The 14,913-nt window shown below is 54.7% G+C and overlaps 1 protein-coding gene and 1 long non-coding RNA gene across 2 annotated transcripts; both read left to right on the top strand.

The window, feature by feature from the left end:
• The first annotated feature begins 401 nt into the window (after positions 1-401).
• On the top strand, positions 402-2,004 carry HSPB1 (heat shock protein family B (small) member 1). The gene is made up of 3 exons (XM_074345897.1): positions 402-871; positions 1,537-1,600; positions 1,689-2,004. The coding sequence occupies exons 1-3, from the start codon at positions 520-522 to the stop codon at positions 1,876-1,878; spliced, it is 606 nt and encodes a 201-aa protein (XP_074201998.1). The 5' UTR covers positions 402-519; the 3' UTR covers positions 1,879-2,004.
• A 5,155-nt stretch (positions 2,005-7,159) lies between these two features.
• On the top strand, positions 7,160-10,882 carry LOC141573880 (uncharacterized). Its single transcript, XR_012500269.1, has 2 exons — positions 7,160-8,387; positions 9,080-10,882. It is a non-coding gene; the product is annotated as an uncharacterized LOC141573880 (long non-coding RNA).
• The last annotated feature ends 4,031 nt before the right edge of the window (positions 10,883-14,913 follow it).

Genomic DNA, 14,913 nt, shown 5'->3' with positions numbered 1-14,913 from the left:
AACCAGGATGTGAACCAGTCTGGCTCCCCAGGCCACACTCGTAACCATGATACTTCTTAAGACATTGTTTCACAGACACCCTGTGATCTAAATCCCGGCTCTGCCACTTCTAGTTGTGTGTTCCCGGGACAAGCAGCCCGATTTCTCTCGGTTTTGTGCTTCTGGACAAAAGGCCGGGACCATCCACAGGGTGTGGCCCAGCGATTTAGCGCCCAAACCTGCGAGTGTCCGGCAGTGGGCACTGCACCAGCAGCGGGGCTCCAGTCATTTGTTTTCTCAAACAAGAGAAGGTTCCAGATGTGGGCAGGTCCTTCCTCGCCCCGCCCCGCGCCCCAGTATGCAGTAGAGGGGAACGCAGGGGGAGGGGCCGCCCCCAGCCAGTCATTGCCATTAATAGAGACCTGAAACACCGCCTGCTAAAAATACCCGGCTGGAGGCCCATAAAAGCGCTGCGGGGTCCGGCGCCAGACACTTCTCCACTTCCCCGAGCTTCAGCTAGACGCATCCCGCCGAGCCACCATGGCCGAGCGCCGCGTGCCCTTCTCGCTCCTGCGGAGCCCCAGCTGGGACCCTTTCCGAGACTGGTACCCGGCCCACAGCCGCCTCTTCGAGCAGGCCTTCGGGCTGCCCCGGCTGCCAGAGGAGTGGTCGCAGTGGCTGAGCCACAGCGGCTGGCCGGGCTACGTGCGCCCGCTGCACCCCGCCGCGATCGAGGGCCCCGCCTACAGCCGCGCGCTCAGCCGGCAGCTCAGCAGCGGCGTGTCGGAGATCCAGCAGACGGCCGACCGCTGGCGCGTGTCCCTGGACGTCAACCACTTCGCCCCCGAGGAGCTGACGGTCAAGACCAAGGACGGCGTGGTGGAGATCACTGGTGAGCCCTCCGGGGACTGAGGACCCCGGCTCCCCACCCCCCGCCTTCCTTCCCCTCTCGCCCGCCCCGGCCTCTCGCCCGTTTAGGGGAGGAGCCCTGGGCAGGGCGAGGGGCCTGGGAAGTGAAAACTTAGCCGAGGACCCGGGGACAGAGTCCTGGGAGCTGGGCCCAGCCTCCTCGCCCTGCCCTCTGGCCTGTGTCTGCTTCTTTAGAATGGGGGCGGGGGGCCTTGCTGGTAGCTCCTAAGGGAACTGTGGGCCCTAAAACTTCTCTACTAGGGAAAGAAACGCCCGTTTCCAGCAGAGACCACCCCCCAACCCCACCTCTGAGGGGCCAGGTCTCCCTGCGCCCACCCGCGCCCCGCCCAGCCTGAGGTGGGTGTGAAGAGGGCGTCGGGTCCCCACCCCCAGCGCGGTCCCCGCCCCTAGCCTGGGTCTGCGGAGAGGGCGTGTGCGCGTGCCCGGCGCTGCGTCCCTACTCTCCAGCCCAAAGCCCCTGAACCGAACTTTCCAGAAGCTTCTGAGGTCCCAAGACAGTCGGGCCCCCAAATCCTTTAGTGAATCTTCTCCTGCCATGAGTCCTGGCCACCAGGTGGGGCGTGTTTGGATGTGGGCCAGCTGGAGACGCCCCTGCCCATCTCCTCTGACCTCCCTCTTCCCCTCTAGGCAAGCACGAAGAGCGACAGGATGAGCACGGCTTCATTTCTCGGTGCTTCACTCGGAAATACACGTGAGTCCTGGCGTCGGATCTAGGGGGCGGGGGAGGGCGCAGCGACCCTCTAGTGTGTAACTTTTGTCCTCTCTCTCTGCGTGTCTAGGCTGCCCCCCGGTGTGGACCCCACCCTGGTCTCCTCCTCCCTGTCCCCTGAGGGCACGCTCACCGTGGAGGCCCCGTTGCCCAAGCCAGTTACCCAGTCGGCGGAGATCACCATCCCTGTCACCTTCGAAGCCCGTGCCCAACTTGGGGGCCCAGAAGCTGGCAAGTCCGAACAGCCTGGAGCCAAGTAAAGGCCTTAGCCCAGCTGTCTACCCCACAGTAGCCGTCCTTGACCATCCCCACTCTCCAAGCCTCTATGTTCTTTTGATACGTTTACCTTCTGTTTTTCTCAAATAAAGTTCTAAGTTCCTGCCGGCCACTGCCTCAGACCCGGTGTGTTTGTGGAGGCTTAGGGGTTGGTGCTGGTTCACACACTCATCACATTTGCTGAGGGCCCGCTGTATGCCAAGCCCCATGCTGGGCCCTGCGGGTACACCCGTGTCTATCACAGGGCACAGCCCTGCTTTCCAATACCTTGTCTACTAAGAGAGAAGTGATTGTTTATAGCAATTAAAACCCCCAGGGCCAGGTGTGGGAGGTAGGAACCCAGAGAGGCCCCTGGCCCAGGCTTAGGCACTCAGGAACACCTGGTCAGGGGGCAGGTGGAGGGGGACAGAGCAGGGCCAGGGAGGAGAGCTTCCTGGGAGCTCAGGGTCCCCTACTGACTTCATCATCGTGGAGAGGGGCAGGACCACTGAGAAGGTATGGGAGGTGTAACCACCCCTGGTGACTCTAAGGCAACTTTTTCATCAAAGGACCCGTCCTCCGCCATGCGGGCAGAGTGGGGCCTGGGCTCTCTGGCCTGAGGGCACCCTGCAGAGAGTGAGTGCAGTATGGCCTAGGTTTTGGTAGGAGAGAAGCAAAGTCCTGATGGGGAAGATAGTGACTCCCAGAGGGCCTGCCTTGACTGGCCCCAGCCGGGACAGTCACTTCTGCCTCGGCCTTCTCCTTTGTCTTCACCACCCTCTCACAGGCCCAAGGAGAGTTCAGAGAGACCTAGGGGATGGAGAAAGCAGATGGGGGATTTGGAGCCTAGTCTTAAGTCTCCAAGATCTTGAGAGACCCCACATGATCTCTACCAACCAGGTCCCAGCACCTGAGGCTGCGGCCAGACCCTTTCCTAAGTACAGAGCCCTACTTCCCCAGGGTCGCTGAGAGGAGCGGCACCCAGAGGGAGAGGCCTGAGGCCCCCCCGAACCCCCTACGCTGCCTGGCTTCTCAATTTCTACTCCCCGGCAGGATGCCACAACCTGGAGCAGGCATCAAGCCAGAGCAGGTCCCAACACTCGAAGGCCCCAAACCTGGAGGGAGGCCAACAGGGAAGTAAACACACGGAACCAGGATTGTGCTGGCCCAGCTGGCAGCGCGGGTCTGGGCCTGTCAGCCAGGGCACTGCCCAGTCTACCCGCCCTTCCACCGCTTGTTCCCTGAGTTCCAATCTCCTAAATCTGCCCTCCTCCTTGACATACCCCACCCCCACCCCACCCCCCTACATCTTAGGTGTCTCCTGGACGCCTCCACGTTCCTGTGGTCAGCCCGTCTGGGTCTCGCCCTTGCTTTGCCGGCCAGCTCCCTGGTGGCTGGAAACGGTGGCCCTGACCTCCAGAGCTTTGGCTGGGTCCTCCTGTCTGGTCAGAGGGAGTGATCACAAGGCTGCCAGGCTGCCAGCTCCTCTGTCAGTGTCCTTGAAGTGTGGGAAAGCTGGTGGCAAGCCTTTGACAAGGTAATCCTCACATCAGCCCTGAGAAGAGGTGTGCTTACTCCTGCTTGACAACTGGGCGGCAAGCCTCAAAGAAGCGACGGGACTTGGCCAGGGTTCACAGGGCTTGTCTGGGGGCGTGTGGAGGGACATCTGTATGGTCACAGGCAGGGGAGGGCAGATTAGCTCAGATGCAACCTGGTGGGGGAGAGGCACCCGAAGTGCTGCCTGCAGGGGCTCTATGCGGCCTCAAGAGGGGGAAGACCAGGATGCAGCAGAGCCCGCAGCCAGGGCTGCTCAAGGGGCCAAGGCTGCAAAATGGCCTAGAGGGAGCTGCCGGGGGTCTCAGGCCCAGATTCCAGGGCCGTGGACTGGGGCAGGCAGGGGCTGGCGCCTGGTGCTGTTGGTGCTACAGGAGTGGAGTCCAAGGGCAGCAGCTTTGAACTCCTAAGGGCTCAGTTAATCATCTGGGACATAGCCGGGGCACAGGGTAGGGAAGACATGAATTCAGTCCCTCCAAAGGAAACAGGCCCCAGTTGGGAAACCAAAGTAGCGGATGAGGAAACTGAGCCCGCCTGGGCCACACTGTGAGGGTGGGGCAGAGGCAGCAGGGGAGTCAGAGGCTGGGCTGGCCCGGAAGCTGGATGATCTGGGCAGCACCTCCGGGCAGAGTGGTGGACAGGCAGGCTGGCTCAGGTCTGGGGGTCTCCACTGGGAGAGGCAGGCACTGGGTATCAGGAGACCTGGGGAGTCCCTGCCCTACCGCTGTTCCCAGCCTCTTCAGGCCTTGCCCGGATTTTTATTAGGTCCCTCTCTCAAGGCCCCTGATGTCCATCAGATCTGCAGACTCAGACGCTGGTTTGGGTTCAGTGAATTCTTGCATCTGCGCCCCGTGCTCAGCCGAAGGTCTGAGGGGCAGTGCGCCCTGCTCCAGACCAATGACAAAGGCTCCCTCAAGGACCTCACATTGTTTTGGTGGCCACTCACCTCTCACCAGCCCCAGCTCCCCTAGGGAATCTGTGGGGAGCTCAGTTCGAAGCTGATCCCTGGGTCTCTCCTTTCCTCTCTCCCTCTCAGTTGTGAAATCTGCCCTTCCTGTTGGCACCCCCACTGGGCCCAGCAGCCAGCCCATTGGTCCAAGTCCCTGCTTGAGCTCAAGGGGGCAAGTGGAGGACACAGCCCAGTGACAAGCAGATTATCATTAGAGAGGGGCCAGGACAGGCTGCAGGGCCTCTGTGGAGTGGGAAAGAAGGATTTCCAGAAGTGACCCTTGTGTAATAGGCAAGAGGGGACTGCATGGCTGAGGGCTGGAAGGCTGGCGCATTCAGGCTGGAGAAGGAGCTGCAAGCACAGACAGCAAGCGAGGGAGGTCGCGGGGGCCGTCTTGGAGGGCACTAAAGGCTGTGCTAAGTGCAGGCTACTGAATCATCAAAGAGTTGAAGCATCCCTGCTTTAGAAATGGTCTCAGATCTTAGAAGAGAGTGGTTGGGAAGGGCCAGCCGAGAGGCAGGGGGCAATGTGCTACTGAGATGTTGTGAGCATGGGTCCTGCCAGGGATGGGGGGAAGGGGGCCATATGCCAGGATGTGGCAGCAGCAGGCTCTGTGGTGTGGGGTGACAGATGGGATGTGGGGGTGCTGGGCGAGGGAAGGAGGAGACTTGCTGAAGCCCTGAGCCCTCGACTGCCATGGCTCCCTGCCCGAAGCTTCCTGACCTCACGGTCTCTGTAAGATCAAGAAGCCCCCAGACCTTGGCTGCTGGAGGACTGAACTGTTTGTAGATACCACCATCTTCGCTGCTACAGAACCAACCTAGGGTTTGCCAGGCACAGCTACTCCATGGAGAAGGTGGGGTGGGGTGGGGTGGGGAATGGGCACAGAGGACCTCAGTGCTGGGGCCAAAGGGCAACACTTGAGCACTGTTGTGACGGGGGAGGGGCAACCAAGCCAAGAAAGGAGAGGAAGGTTGGGTAGGCCTGGAGCCCCTTCCCAGGGCTGGCCAGGAGTTTGACAGAGACCCCAGACCTCTGGTCTGCTGACAGCCACACAAGCGCTGCCTGCTCCAGCAGAACCCAGGGCAGGGTGGAGATCAAGCAGACAGGCGTCCTATCTGCTGGCCTCACCCTGACCCCCTGCACCTCTGCACTGCACTCCACCCCAACAGGCACACAGTGGGACCTGGGAGTATGGGACAGCCGTGCGGTTCAGGGCTTGGCCCCAGGTCCAGACTTGCACAGAAGGGACCGAGCTGCCAGCTCAGGACCAAAGCAGAGAAGGAGGATGCGGTATGGGTGAGGGCAGCTGGGCGAGCCTGGGCTGGTCTCAGCCAGTCTGGCCCTGGACCCTGGAGCTCAGACCCTGATGAAATGGGGGCTAACCCTGACCTCATGCTGCTCTCCTAGGGAAGTAGGCCCTGGGAATGTGGAGGAGGCCCAGTGTCTGTCCCCCGCCCCAAAGCGTGTACTGTCTGTTCATCTACCAGTGCCCCTGTGTTCCAGCCCTGAGGAGCACAGGAGCCTGTGGGTGGGAGGCACTCCATCCCTGGCAAGATCCTCTTAGTCGAGAGCTCTGGGTCCTCCTCCACCTGCCCAGGTGACTGGCTTCACTGTATGCATCTAACTCTGCCTCCCAAGGATGAGCCATATTCTCATGGGCCTCTTACGAGACAGCTCTGTTGTGCTGGGAGAGCTAAAGCATGAAAAATAACAGGAATCCCAGGCCTGGCTAAGAAGAGACAGCTCTGGTGAGGGGAGGTAATTATTTATTCATTCTTGGAGGAGGTAGTGGGGATTGAACCCAGGACCTCATGCATGCTAAGCATGCACTCTACCACTTGAGCTATACCCTCCCCCTGAAGAGACAGCTCTGGATCAATAACAGAATCTCTGGATGGCCTCAGCTCAGAGCATGGAGGGTGGAAGAGCCTCACTGGGCAGTCAACCACCTCCATCAGTTCTGAAGGGCAGACTGAGGGCAAGGGAAAGTCAAGTGTCCGGCCAGGGCTCCCCACTCCCAGCCCAGAGAGAAAGGTCATGTCTAGGGACTCTGGGGAAATCTGACCCGCCCTAAGAGAGTTTCCTTCCCACCCTTCCTTCCAGCCTTGCACGCCCACCAGCCTGATACACCTCCCTGCCCAGCCTAAGTGGCAATGGTTGGGTCAAGATGCAGCACTGGTGGTCCAGAGGCTTCCCCAGTGGAAGGAAGTCTACCCTCACCCCCACCTCAGGGCTGAACAGGGCAGAACCTGCCAGGAAGGCTTGGATTAAAGAATGGATAGAGGTGGCAGGAGCAGCTTTGTGTTCAGGAAAAAGCACTGGGCTGAGGCCAGCTCTGGGTTCCAGCCAGCTCTGTCCCTGCTGGAGGCATGGCCTGGGGTCCAGCCCTGCTCTGGGCTCAGTTTCCATTCTGAGGAGCCTGAGTGGCCGCTGAGGCCCCTCCTGCCGTGATTTTCCAACAGCGTTGTCAGCTTTGTGCAGACTGGGACTCACTAAGATTGGCAGCTACCCAAGGTCTCCTAACAATGGTAGGAAGGCCAAAGTCCCAGGGGCATCCAAGGGTATAAGGACAGCCCTCTGCAGGACCAGCAGGGACTGGCATGAGGAATCTTGGCTCTCACCCCAGGGCAGGTCTAGATAACACTTTTCTTCCCCACATCGTTCCTCCACCCACAAGATGGGTTCAAGAAAGTCCTTCTGAAAGCCCCCTAGGGATGGCTGTATTCAGGCTGAGGAGGTGGTGGGATGGGGAGACTGAGAACTTACTTAATCAGGTGAGTGGATGACCAGAGCTGTCCCTGAGCCTGCTCCTCACCCAGCCCTCTCCCTCTCTGAGGTCTCTCACCCTCTCTCAGCCCTCCTCCCTTCAAGGAGCCCCTTCTGAGCACCTGTCCTCCTAGCTAGGTCTCCCTATCCCTCTCTGTTCCTCCATCTCCCTTTCTTAGCCCCATCCCTGACTGCACCACTTCTCCCACACTGAAACCCCCTCCTTTCCGGGAGTCCTCCAACTTCTCTGATCACTGAGCCTTCTCCCTCCCCTGAGCGCCCTCCCTCACATCTCCCCTGGCCCTGGTGGCTGAGCTATCCTTGTACAATCCCCTTGGCAGCCCAGTTTGAAGATCCTGAAAACCTCCTTCTCTAGGCCTGACCAGCCTAAAGGCCTTGAATCCTGGGAGTGGTCCCACAGGCCAATCCCTCCGCAGGGGTCCTGGAGCCCCAAGGCTCTGGGTGGGAGGAAGAGTGGTTCTGAAGGAGTATTCCATCCCTACCAAGCAGGCAGCAGGCCCAGCCAGCTCAGGCCTCCGGCTGTACCAGCCAACTCCGGAAAGGAAGCCTTGGCCCCACTGGAGAGGGGGATGGAGAGCTGCCAGGGCAGGCCCTGAGACGCCCCCTGCAGGATACACTGGGGCTAGAACCCCCCACATTCTCCCCACCTCCCGCAGACCCAGACAGGACAGTAAGTGACTGCCCCCTGGTGCTCTCCCAGAGACACCCAGATACCTGACACCACCCACCCCAGAACTTTCGGGAATCTCTGCTCAGTTTCTGGGTCCTGACAGTCCCAGAGCAGAAAAGGAGGCATAAGACCCAAGTATCTGAAAACATTGACACCCCCAACCCTGCACCTACCAAGCCGTTGGCCATGTTCTTTTCTGCTCTGGGATTCAGTCACCTGGAACCCTCAAACCTCCTGGAAGTTTCCTCCTTCTGGAGGACCCAGTTCGCTTTCTTGGTTGGCCTGCCGAGTCTGGCAGCCAAGGCCTGGAGCCCAGGAGTGAGGGAGGCCTGCCCCACCCTCTGCCTTTGCTGCATAGGTGTTCTGTTACTAATCATAACTGGCATGTACTGGGCACCTGCTAGCTGCCAATCACTCAGCTTATTAAATCCTCATAGCAATCCCATGCCGCTGAGAGGCAGCAGAGGATTAAGGTTGTGCTAGTGGCCACCACTGTCAAACTGCAAGGGTTCAAATCCCATCTGGGACACTTACTAGCTGTGGGACCATGGGTAAGTTGCTAAGTCTGTTTCTTCCTCTGCAAAATGAAACTGATTACATGAATTAATACATGGGAAGCTTTTATTTATTTTTCAAGGAAGATAAACATTGAAACACTCATAGGAATTGATAATGGGGAGATAACTTTGATTTTATTAAGACATTAATATGGAGATCACCCTTATTGCATAGTGAAATCACTGGTAATCTTTGTAAGTCAAAAGTTGAGGGAAATATGAGGAAATGGTAACTGTGGTTTCAGTTTCATTATGAAAGGACAGGAAAATGGGACTTGAGCTTTAGAAAATAAGTGTAGATTAGATTCCAAGACTTAAGACAATGAATTTAAATGAGAGGATGGATAGAGAGAAGCAGTGGAAAAGTTTATAAAATGATTTAATTTATAATCAGGAACATAAAGTTCTGAGAAGGAACAGATTGTCTAAATTAAAAAAAGAAAAGAAAGAAAATGGAGTTAACCAAGGTAGATGTGACCAGTTTTAATAAGGTGTCTTAAAAAACAAAACTCACCTGAGTAAATGTGAACATCTAATTGGCTTTAATCAAGGATTCATGAATCAGGAAGCCTCCCATCTGGCTTCCACAAGTGAGAGGAGCTTCCACAAGTGAAGCCTTTGGAACAGTGCCTGGGGCACCCAGTCAATATTGGGCATTTTTATGAGGTATTATTCCCATTTTACAGATTGGAACCTGACCCTCTGAAAGACTAAGGAACTTGACGAGTTATGCCCCATGACTAGGACAGAATGGGGCAGGAATCCAAATCCTAAACTCCAAAGCTTTCTGCCACTGAGAACCCTTCATCTGGAAAATGACAGACTGCTGAGTGACAGACATCTCACCATTCTAAACAGTGTATGCACTTTACTTGGTCTTCAATACCTAAATCCAGGTTTGACTATGGCTTGGGCAACCCATCTCCCTCCCGCGCCTCAGATTCTACAGCTCTACGTCGGGGAGGAGAGAAGGGCAGAGATCGGGGTGTCTGCGCTCCCTAACGTTCCTGACTTCGGATTCTGGATGCGAGCTCTGGACGGCTGCCGCTCAATTCAAAGTTAGAGGCGTCTATGCAGAGGGTGGGGATGGAGGGACGTTCAGAGCGGGAAGGAGGATGGGCCTTCATAGGCGGCCAGGCCTCAGCCCACCTCTCCAGCCTCACCAGCCGCCCGCTACCTCACCGCTCTGCCATGGAGCCTGGGAAGTGATGGAACTTCAAAGACCCGAATCGCCATTCCCCTTTGAGCTCATCCAACTGCTGCGTGGGCCGGGCAAGCTGTACTGAGTCATCGGCTTCCTCTGAAATATGGGGAGAAGTAGATAACTTGGGGTTGGTTACAAATGAGCGATATGTAGGTAAGAAAGCACTGCGAACCCGGGCAGGACATGAGAGAGGAACGTGCTCAAGGGTCCAGCGGGACCCGAAGCTCCACCCTCCAAAACCGGCTCTTCCGCCGGCCGCGGCAACGGATCACGCCCGCGGACGTCGCTAGCACCCTATAAGGCGTTGTAATGCCCTGCAGAGCCCAGACCAGGTTACTCCGGGTGACAAAGGCGCACGCAGAGGGCGGAGACAGAGGAGAGAGAGGAGGGTGGAGAATGGGGGGACGAAGGTCCGCGGTGGGAGGAGGACCAGAGGGGAGAGAAGGGGCCCGGGCAGCCGCCAAGCGGATCCCAGCGCAGAACCCTAGCAACAGGCCGACCATTGGAAGAGCGGGGCGGGCTGGCTGTGATTGGCTCTCGCTGCTGCCCGCGATTGGAAGGCGGCCGCGTCCCCGCCCCGCTCACATCCGGGTGTCTGGCCGGGCCGGGCCCCTTCGCGATCCCGGGTTGTCAGAGCCCGTGGGCCTTCAGGGCGGCCCCGAGTTACACGACCGCGCAGGGCCGAGCAGCTTACCCACGTGGGTTCGCGGGTGCGAATGCGCGCAAATGTGCCGGCACAGAAAGTGAGGCCCCGGGCACACTCAGACACCAAGAGCCTGCCCCCAGGGCCCAGGTTGTTTCGGATGGAAGGTGACCAGAGAGCGGCCTGAGGGTGGGGCTCCGGGGTGGGTCGGAGCTAGGGGCGGGGCGGGCTCCAGGGCGCTGCAGCCGTGCCGGGGTCTGGGTGTAACCCGGGTAGCGGGAAGGCTTGCAGGAACCGGAACTCGGCTGACACTCGGGGGCCGGGGCCTGGGAAGGGCGGGCCAGCCGCGGAGCCGGGTCCTGGAGAAGTGGGGCGGGAACAGGACGGCGCCACTGGAGCCAGCCGCTAGGTGGAGGGCTGGGCCGGGGCCCAGATTGGGGCCTGGATGGATGCTGAATCCTCCCAACTCCAGGGTCCTGTAAAGTATTTAGTAACCCAAGTAATGATACAGGGGCAGTCAGAACAGTCGCTGGTGCATTCGTAGGTGCTGAAGCCTTGAGGGGTGGGCCAGGGCTGTTCTGTTATCTAGGTTCGTTTTGGTCCTGTCGCACTGAGCTAAATAAATCTTAAATCCTAACATCACAGGAAGTATTGCTACTTTTGCTTTTTGCCCAGCAGTAGAATGTGGTATCTATTTGATCTTGGGGTTCTGGACAGCATTTAGGGAAATTACATTCAAAGGAACTCATCTAGAATGCTTGCAGTCAGCCACAAGCTGCTCATCCTTTATACGGGTTACCCAGCCATTATTTCCCAAGTCTATCTTGTTTGTTCGAATGTAATCTAATTTAGTCAGGAGAGTGTTTTTCACTCCTGGTCCACCCACTCCCCTACCATCTCCAACCTGGAACTTACCACTGAGACCACAACATTCCCCAAAAGGGTTTTCTTTTAATTTTTTTAAACTGAGCAGTTCCCAAATCAAGTACGCAAAAACATCTATAAACCATAATGTAAAACCTTCATATTTTGGGAGGCAGGGTCTTTAACCTAAGGAAATCCAAGATTACCTTTCAGTCAGGCTTTGAAGAACTGACCAACCATCCCTAAAATCTGACTGTGAAAGCGAAAGAGGTTTTGATGCCTCTTTCTTGGCTCCTTATGTAAGAGCCAATAAATAGGGTAATTTGAACATCAGTTAACACCAAGATTGTGTTAAAGTCTAGATTCATTCTCCCAGGGCAGATCCAATACAAAGGTAGCCTCTCAGACCTGACTGCAGGTTCCTGAGAACTCTGGGAAGGTGGTGGGCCGCACTATTTTGCCATCTCCCCCAGGCACAGGGGCAGAACAGCGGCAGACCACCAGGACTCACCAGGCCAAATGAGTACATGAGTGAGATGGCTTGCTGAGTCAAAGCAAGTGCTGAGTACCTACCTAGTACTTTTCCCATCCAAGGGAAGCAAGAGAGGGTTGTGAGGAGGCAAAACACCCTAGCCTGGAAGACTTGTGTCAGAAAAGATGGTTCTCCTGGGCTCATTTAACAGGCCCTGGCACTGGCTGCTGCTTAGGACCACCCGATTCTGGGGGAGAGCCCTGAGCCAGCCACCATTCAATTCAAATTCAGTTCCACCCGAACTACTGAAAAGGCTGGATGAAGGACAAAAGCTGTATGCAAGACAAAAAAATGACCCAGCAGGGAGGGAACAAATCAAATGACACAGGAGGAAACAACTGGACAAATCCACCAAGTAGCCTGGTATCTGGAGAAGTCAGTGTTACAAAAAAAGAAATGGAAGCAGTAGAGGCTAAAGAAACAATACTGAAATCCAGTTAATCAACTTAATTAGATCAGTGGGAAGGGGGTTTAGAAAGCACTATCAAAAACATTCTGGGTACAATTTGGGGAAACTTGAATATAGGCTGATATTAGGGAATTACTGTGATTTCCTTAGGTGTGGTTAACAATGTGGTTACAAGAGAATGTCTTTACTTTTAGGAAAATATGAACATAGGGAGTAAAATGTCATTACTTTCAAGGTTCCACAAGACAAAGAGAAATATAAAACAAAAAGTGTTAAGTGTGTACATAATGGGTATTTGGTTATCACTGTACCATTCTTTTCAACTTTTGTGTTCGAATTTTTTTAAAAATAAAAGGTAGGGGGTAAGGTACACCAATACCACTTAGCTATCCTTTAAACAGGGTTCAATCTACCTCAAGAGGCAACTACTGGGACCATAAATTTCAATTATCCATATTTTAAATGACAAGGCAAAACCTTATATGGCCCATAGGTCACTTAGTGCTCAAAAGAAGCAAAAATCCTTCCAATCTCAAAAACAGTCAAGTCTGTCTTCTCAAACTGAGCCAGATTAGGAAGCACTGAGGAGAGTGCTTGGGTATCTACAGGAAGGGGAACCGGGGGGCTGGGAAACAGCCATATTAAACCAAGTGTCTCCAAACTACTAGCCAGATAGTATTTTAAGTTTTGTGAACAAGATACTGTCTCTTTGCACTTTTTTCCCCTATAAAAATAGAAAGATGAAATACCGACAATTCCAAGACCTGGTACCAAGGACTGAGTCGTGTGACCCAGCCATTCTCACCCCAACTCCTTGTTGACCACAGGTACCTGGTTAATTACAGGTAGGGTTTGTGGCCGTTCAGATCCAACCAAATTTATCCATACCAGAGTTGGAAAATTCAAACCAGCAGGCTAATTAGCAAGCTGGTACACCACATTTTAATGTTCTGATTAGGCTGGACCACTTAATGTCAACTCCTAGAAACAGAGCAGTGTTACCCAGCTAGTTTTCAGGTCGTTTCCCCAAGCTTCCTTTTAGAACTGTGCACAGGAGGAAGCTGCCATTCTGAGCAATGCAGATCAACAACTGAGAGTCCACATGCAGGTTCAGCTGACCAGCTCAGAGGCCCACTGCTACGGTAATTACACAGAGCGGAGGGAGACTGCACTTGGTCCATCTAGCAGCTTATTTGCTACACCAAAAGGTCCCCTCCACTCCACCTGCAAAGTTCTAGGAATGGAGAACTCTGCTCTGTGGATGCCCCAAGCAGAGAGCATCATTCACTTCCTTACAGTTTCCCTCCTTCCTGCCCATCACCTTTTATTTGCTTCCCTCTCTCAGTTCTAGAGTGCACTGAAGAGGAGGACCTCTGTCATTGGTGCCTGTCCCAGAGTTTCATCTAATTCTGGATTAGGACAGCTTTTTTTGGCGGGACGGGGAGATGGGCGTAATTAGGTTTGTCTGTTTATTTAATGGAGGTACTGGGGACTGAACCCAGGACCTCGTGCATGCTGAGCACACGGTCTACCACTGAGCTAGACCCTCCCCCGGGACAGCTTTCTTAACCTCAGTTCTTCAGGGCTATTTTCCAACTACTTATCATTGTGATGCTAGGTTTCTTCCCCCCTCAAATACTTCACACTTGAAATGTATCACAAGAGACTGTATGCAGAACCAATTATGGGAGTCCACATGACTTCCGAGAGATCTGTGAAACAACGCGACTCTTCTATTTTTTGTTTTGGAAAGCACTTTTCATGGAATTGTTAGGTGTCTTAACATGTAATAGGTTTTTACTATTTTTAAACGAATATTTTCAGTTTCTAGTTTTGGATAGACCCTAATAAAAGCTCTTAAAAGTTATGTAAAGTGGTCCAGAGATGAAAAAGTTTAAGTTTGAGAACTCAACACCACAGTAAGAGCTCTTAAAACTGGGTAGAAATGCAGCCACACAGTATTTTATCTCAAGAGAAATTTGTCTGTGAAAAATCCTCTGGGCAAATTCCAGTCTTACATCAAATTCCAGGCAACTGTAATGGGAAGTTACACCAAAGGAACGAGGGTGTGATAGTAACAACTTCCTGGGGCTACTCTTCTTTCTGAAGAGCTTGATGAGCCTGTGATGTTAAATAAACTTGACTTCTGCTCTTGCCCCTATCTGTGCAAGACTCTCCACTCTCTACCCACAGTACCTCCCACACGACAAGAGCTCGGTCGGCGCGTGGGGGTGTCTGTTGCTCAGTTTTCTCTCCGAGCTGAGCAGAAGCAGCCCAGCTGGTTAGGAGAAGTAGCTCAGGGGCTGAAAACTGGGGCTCCAATGTGGGTCATCAGTGAGTTCTGGGACCTTCGGCACATGGGTCACTTCTGTTTCCACAGCTGTTTTTGCAGTGGCATTTTCAGGGTGGTTCTGAGTGACAATGGGCCAAAATAAGTGAATTCATTCAGTATATGGCAAAAGCCTAATAATCACACAGTGTTATTCCTAAAATATGAATTAAAATTTCTCAAAAAACTGAAGAGCCTTCTTTCAATACATAAACTAACATCCTCCCCAGCCCCCCCCCCCCCCCCTGCCAGAGCAGGCCCAAGCTGATGGAGGAAAGCCTTTGCCCTGTAGACGAACCCTGCCTCACAGCTGGTCAGGGCAGAACCACCCCTACATCCAGGGATGTGGATTTGAGCTGTGGCCCGTTCTGACAGCTGCCATCAGCAAGATGGTGAGAGCTCAGTCCACACCAGCTAAGGCTGCTGACCGCCTCCGAAGGACTAAAATACCCCAGACAATCTATAAATCACCTCATCTAAGGCATAACGAGATCTCCAACCAGCACCTGAGAGATACTTAACCAGCATGTGACCCAGTT

Source organism: Camelus bactrianus, chromosome 18 (assembly GCF_048773025.1).
Source record: "Camelus bactrianus isolate YW-2024 breed Bactrian camel chromosome 18, ASM4877302v1, whole genome shotgun sequence".
NCBI lineage: Eukaryota > Metazoa > Chordata > Mammalia > Artiodactyla > Camelidae > Camelus > Camelus bactrianus.
This window is presented reverse-complemented; position numbering and strand designations above follow the sequence as displayed.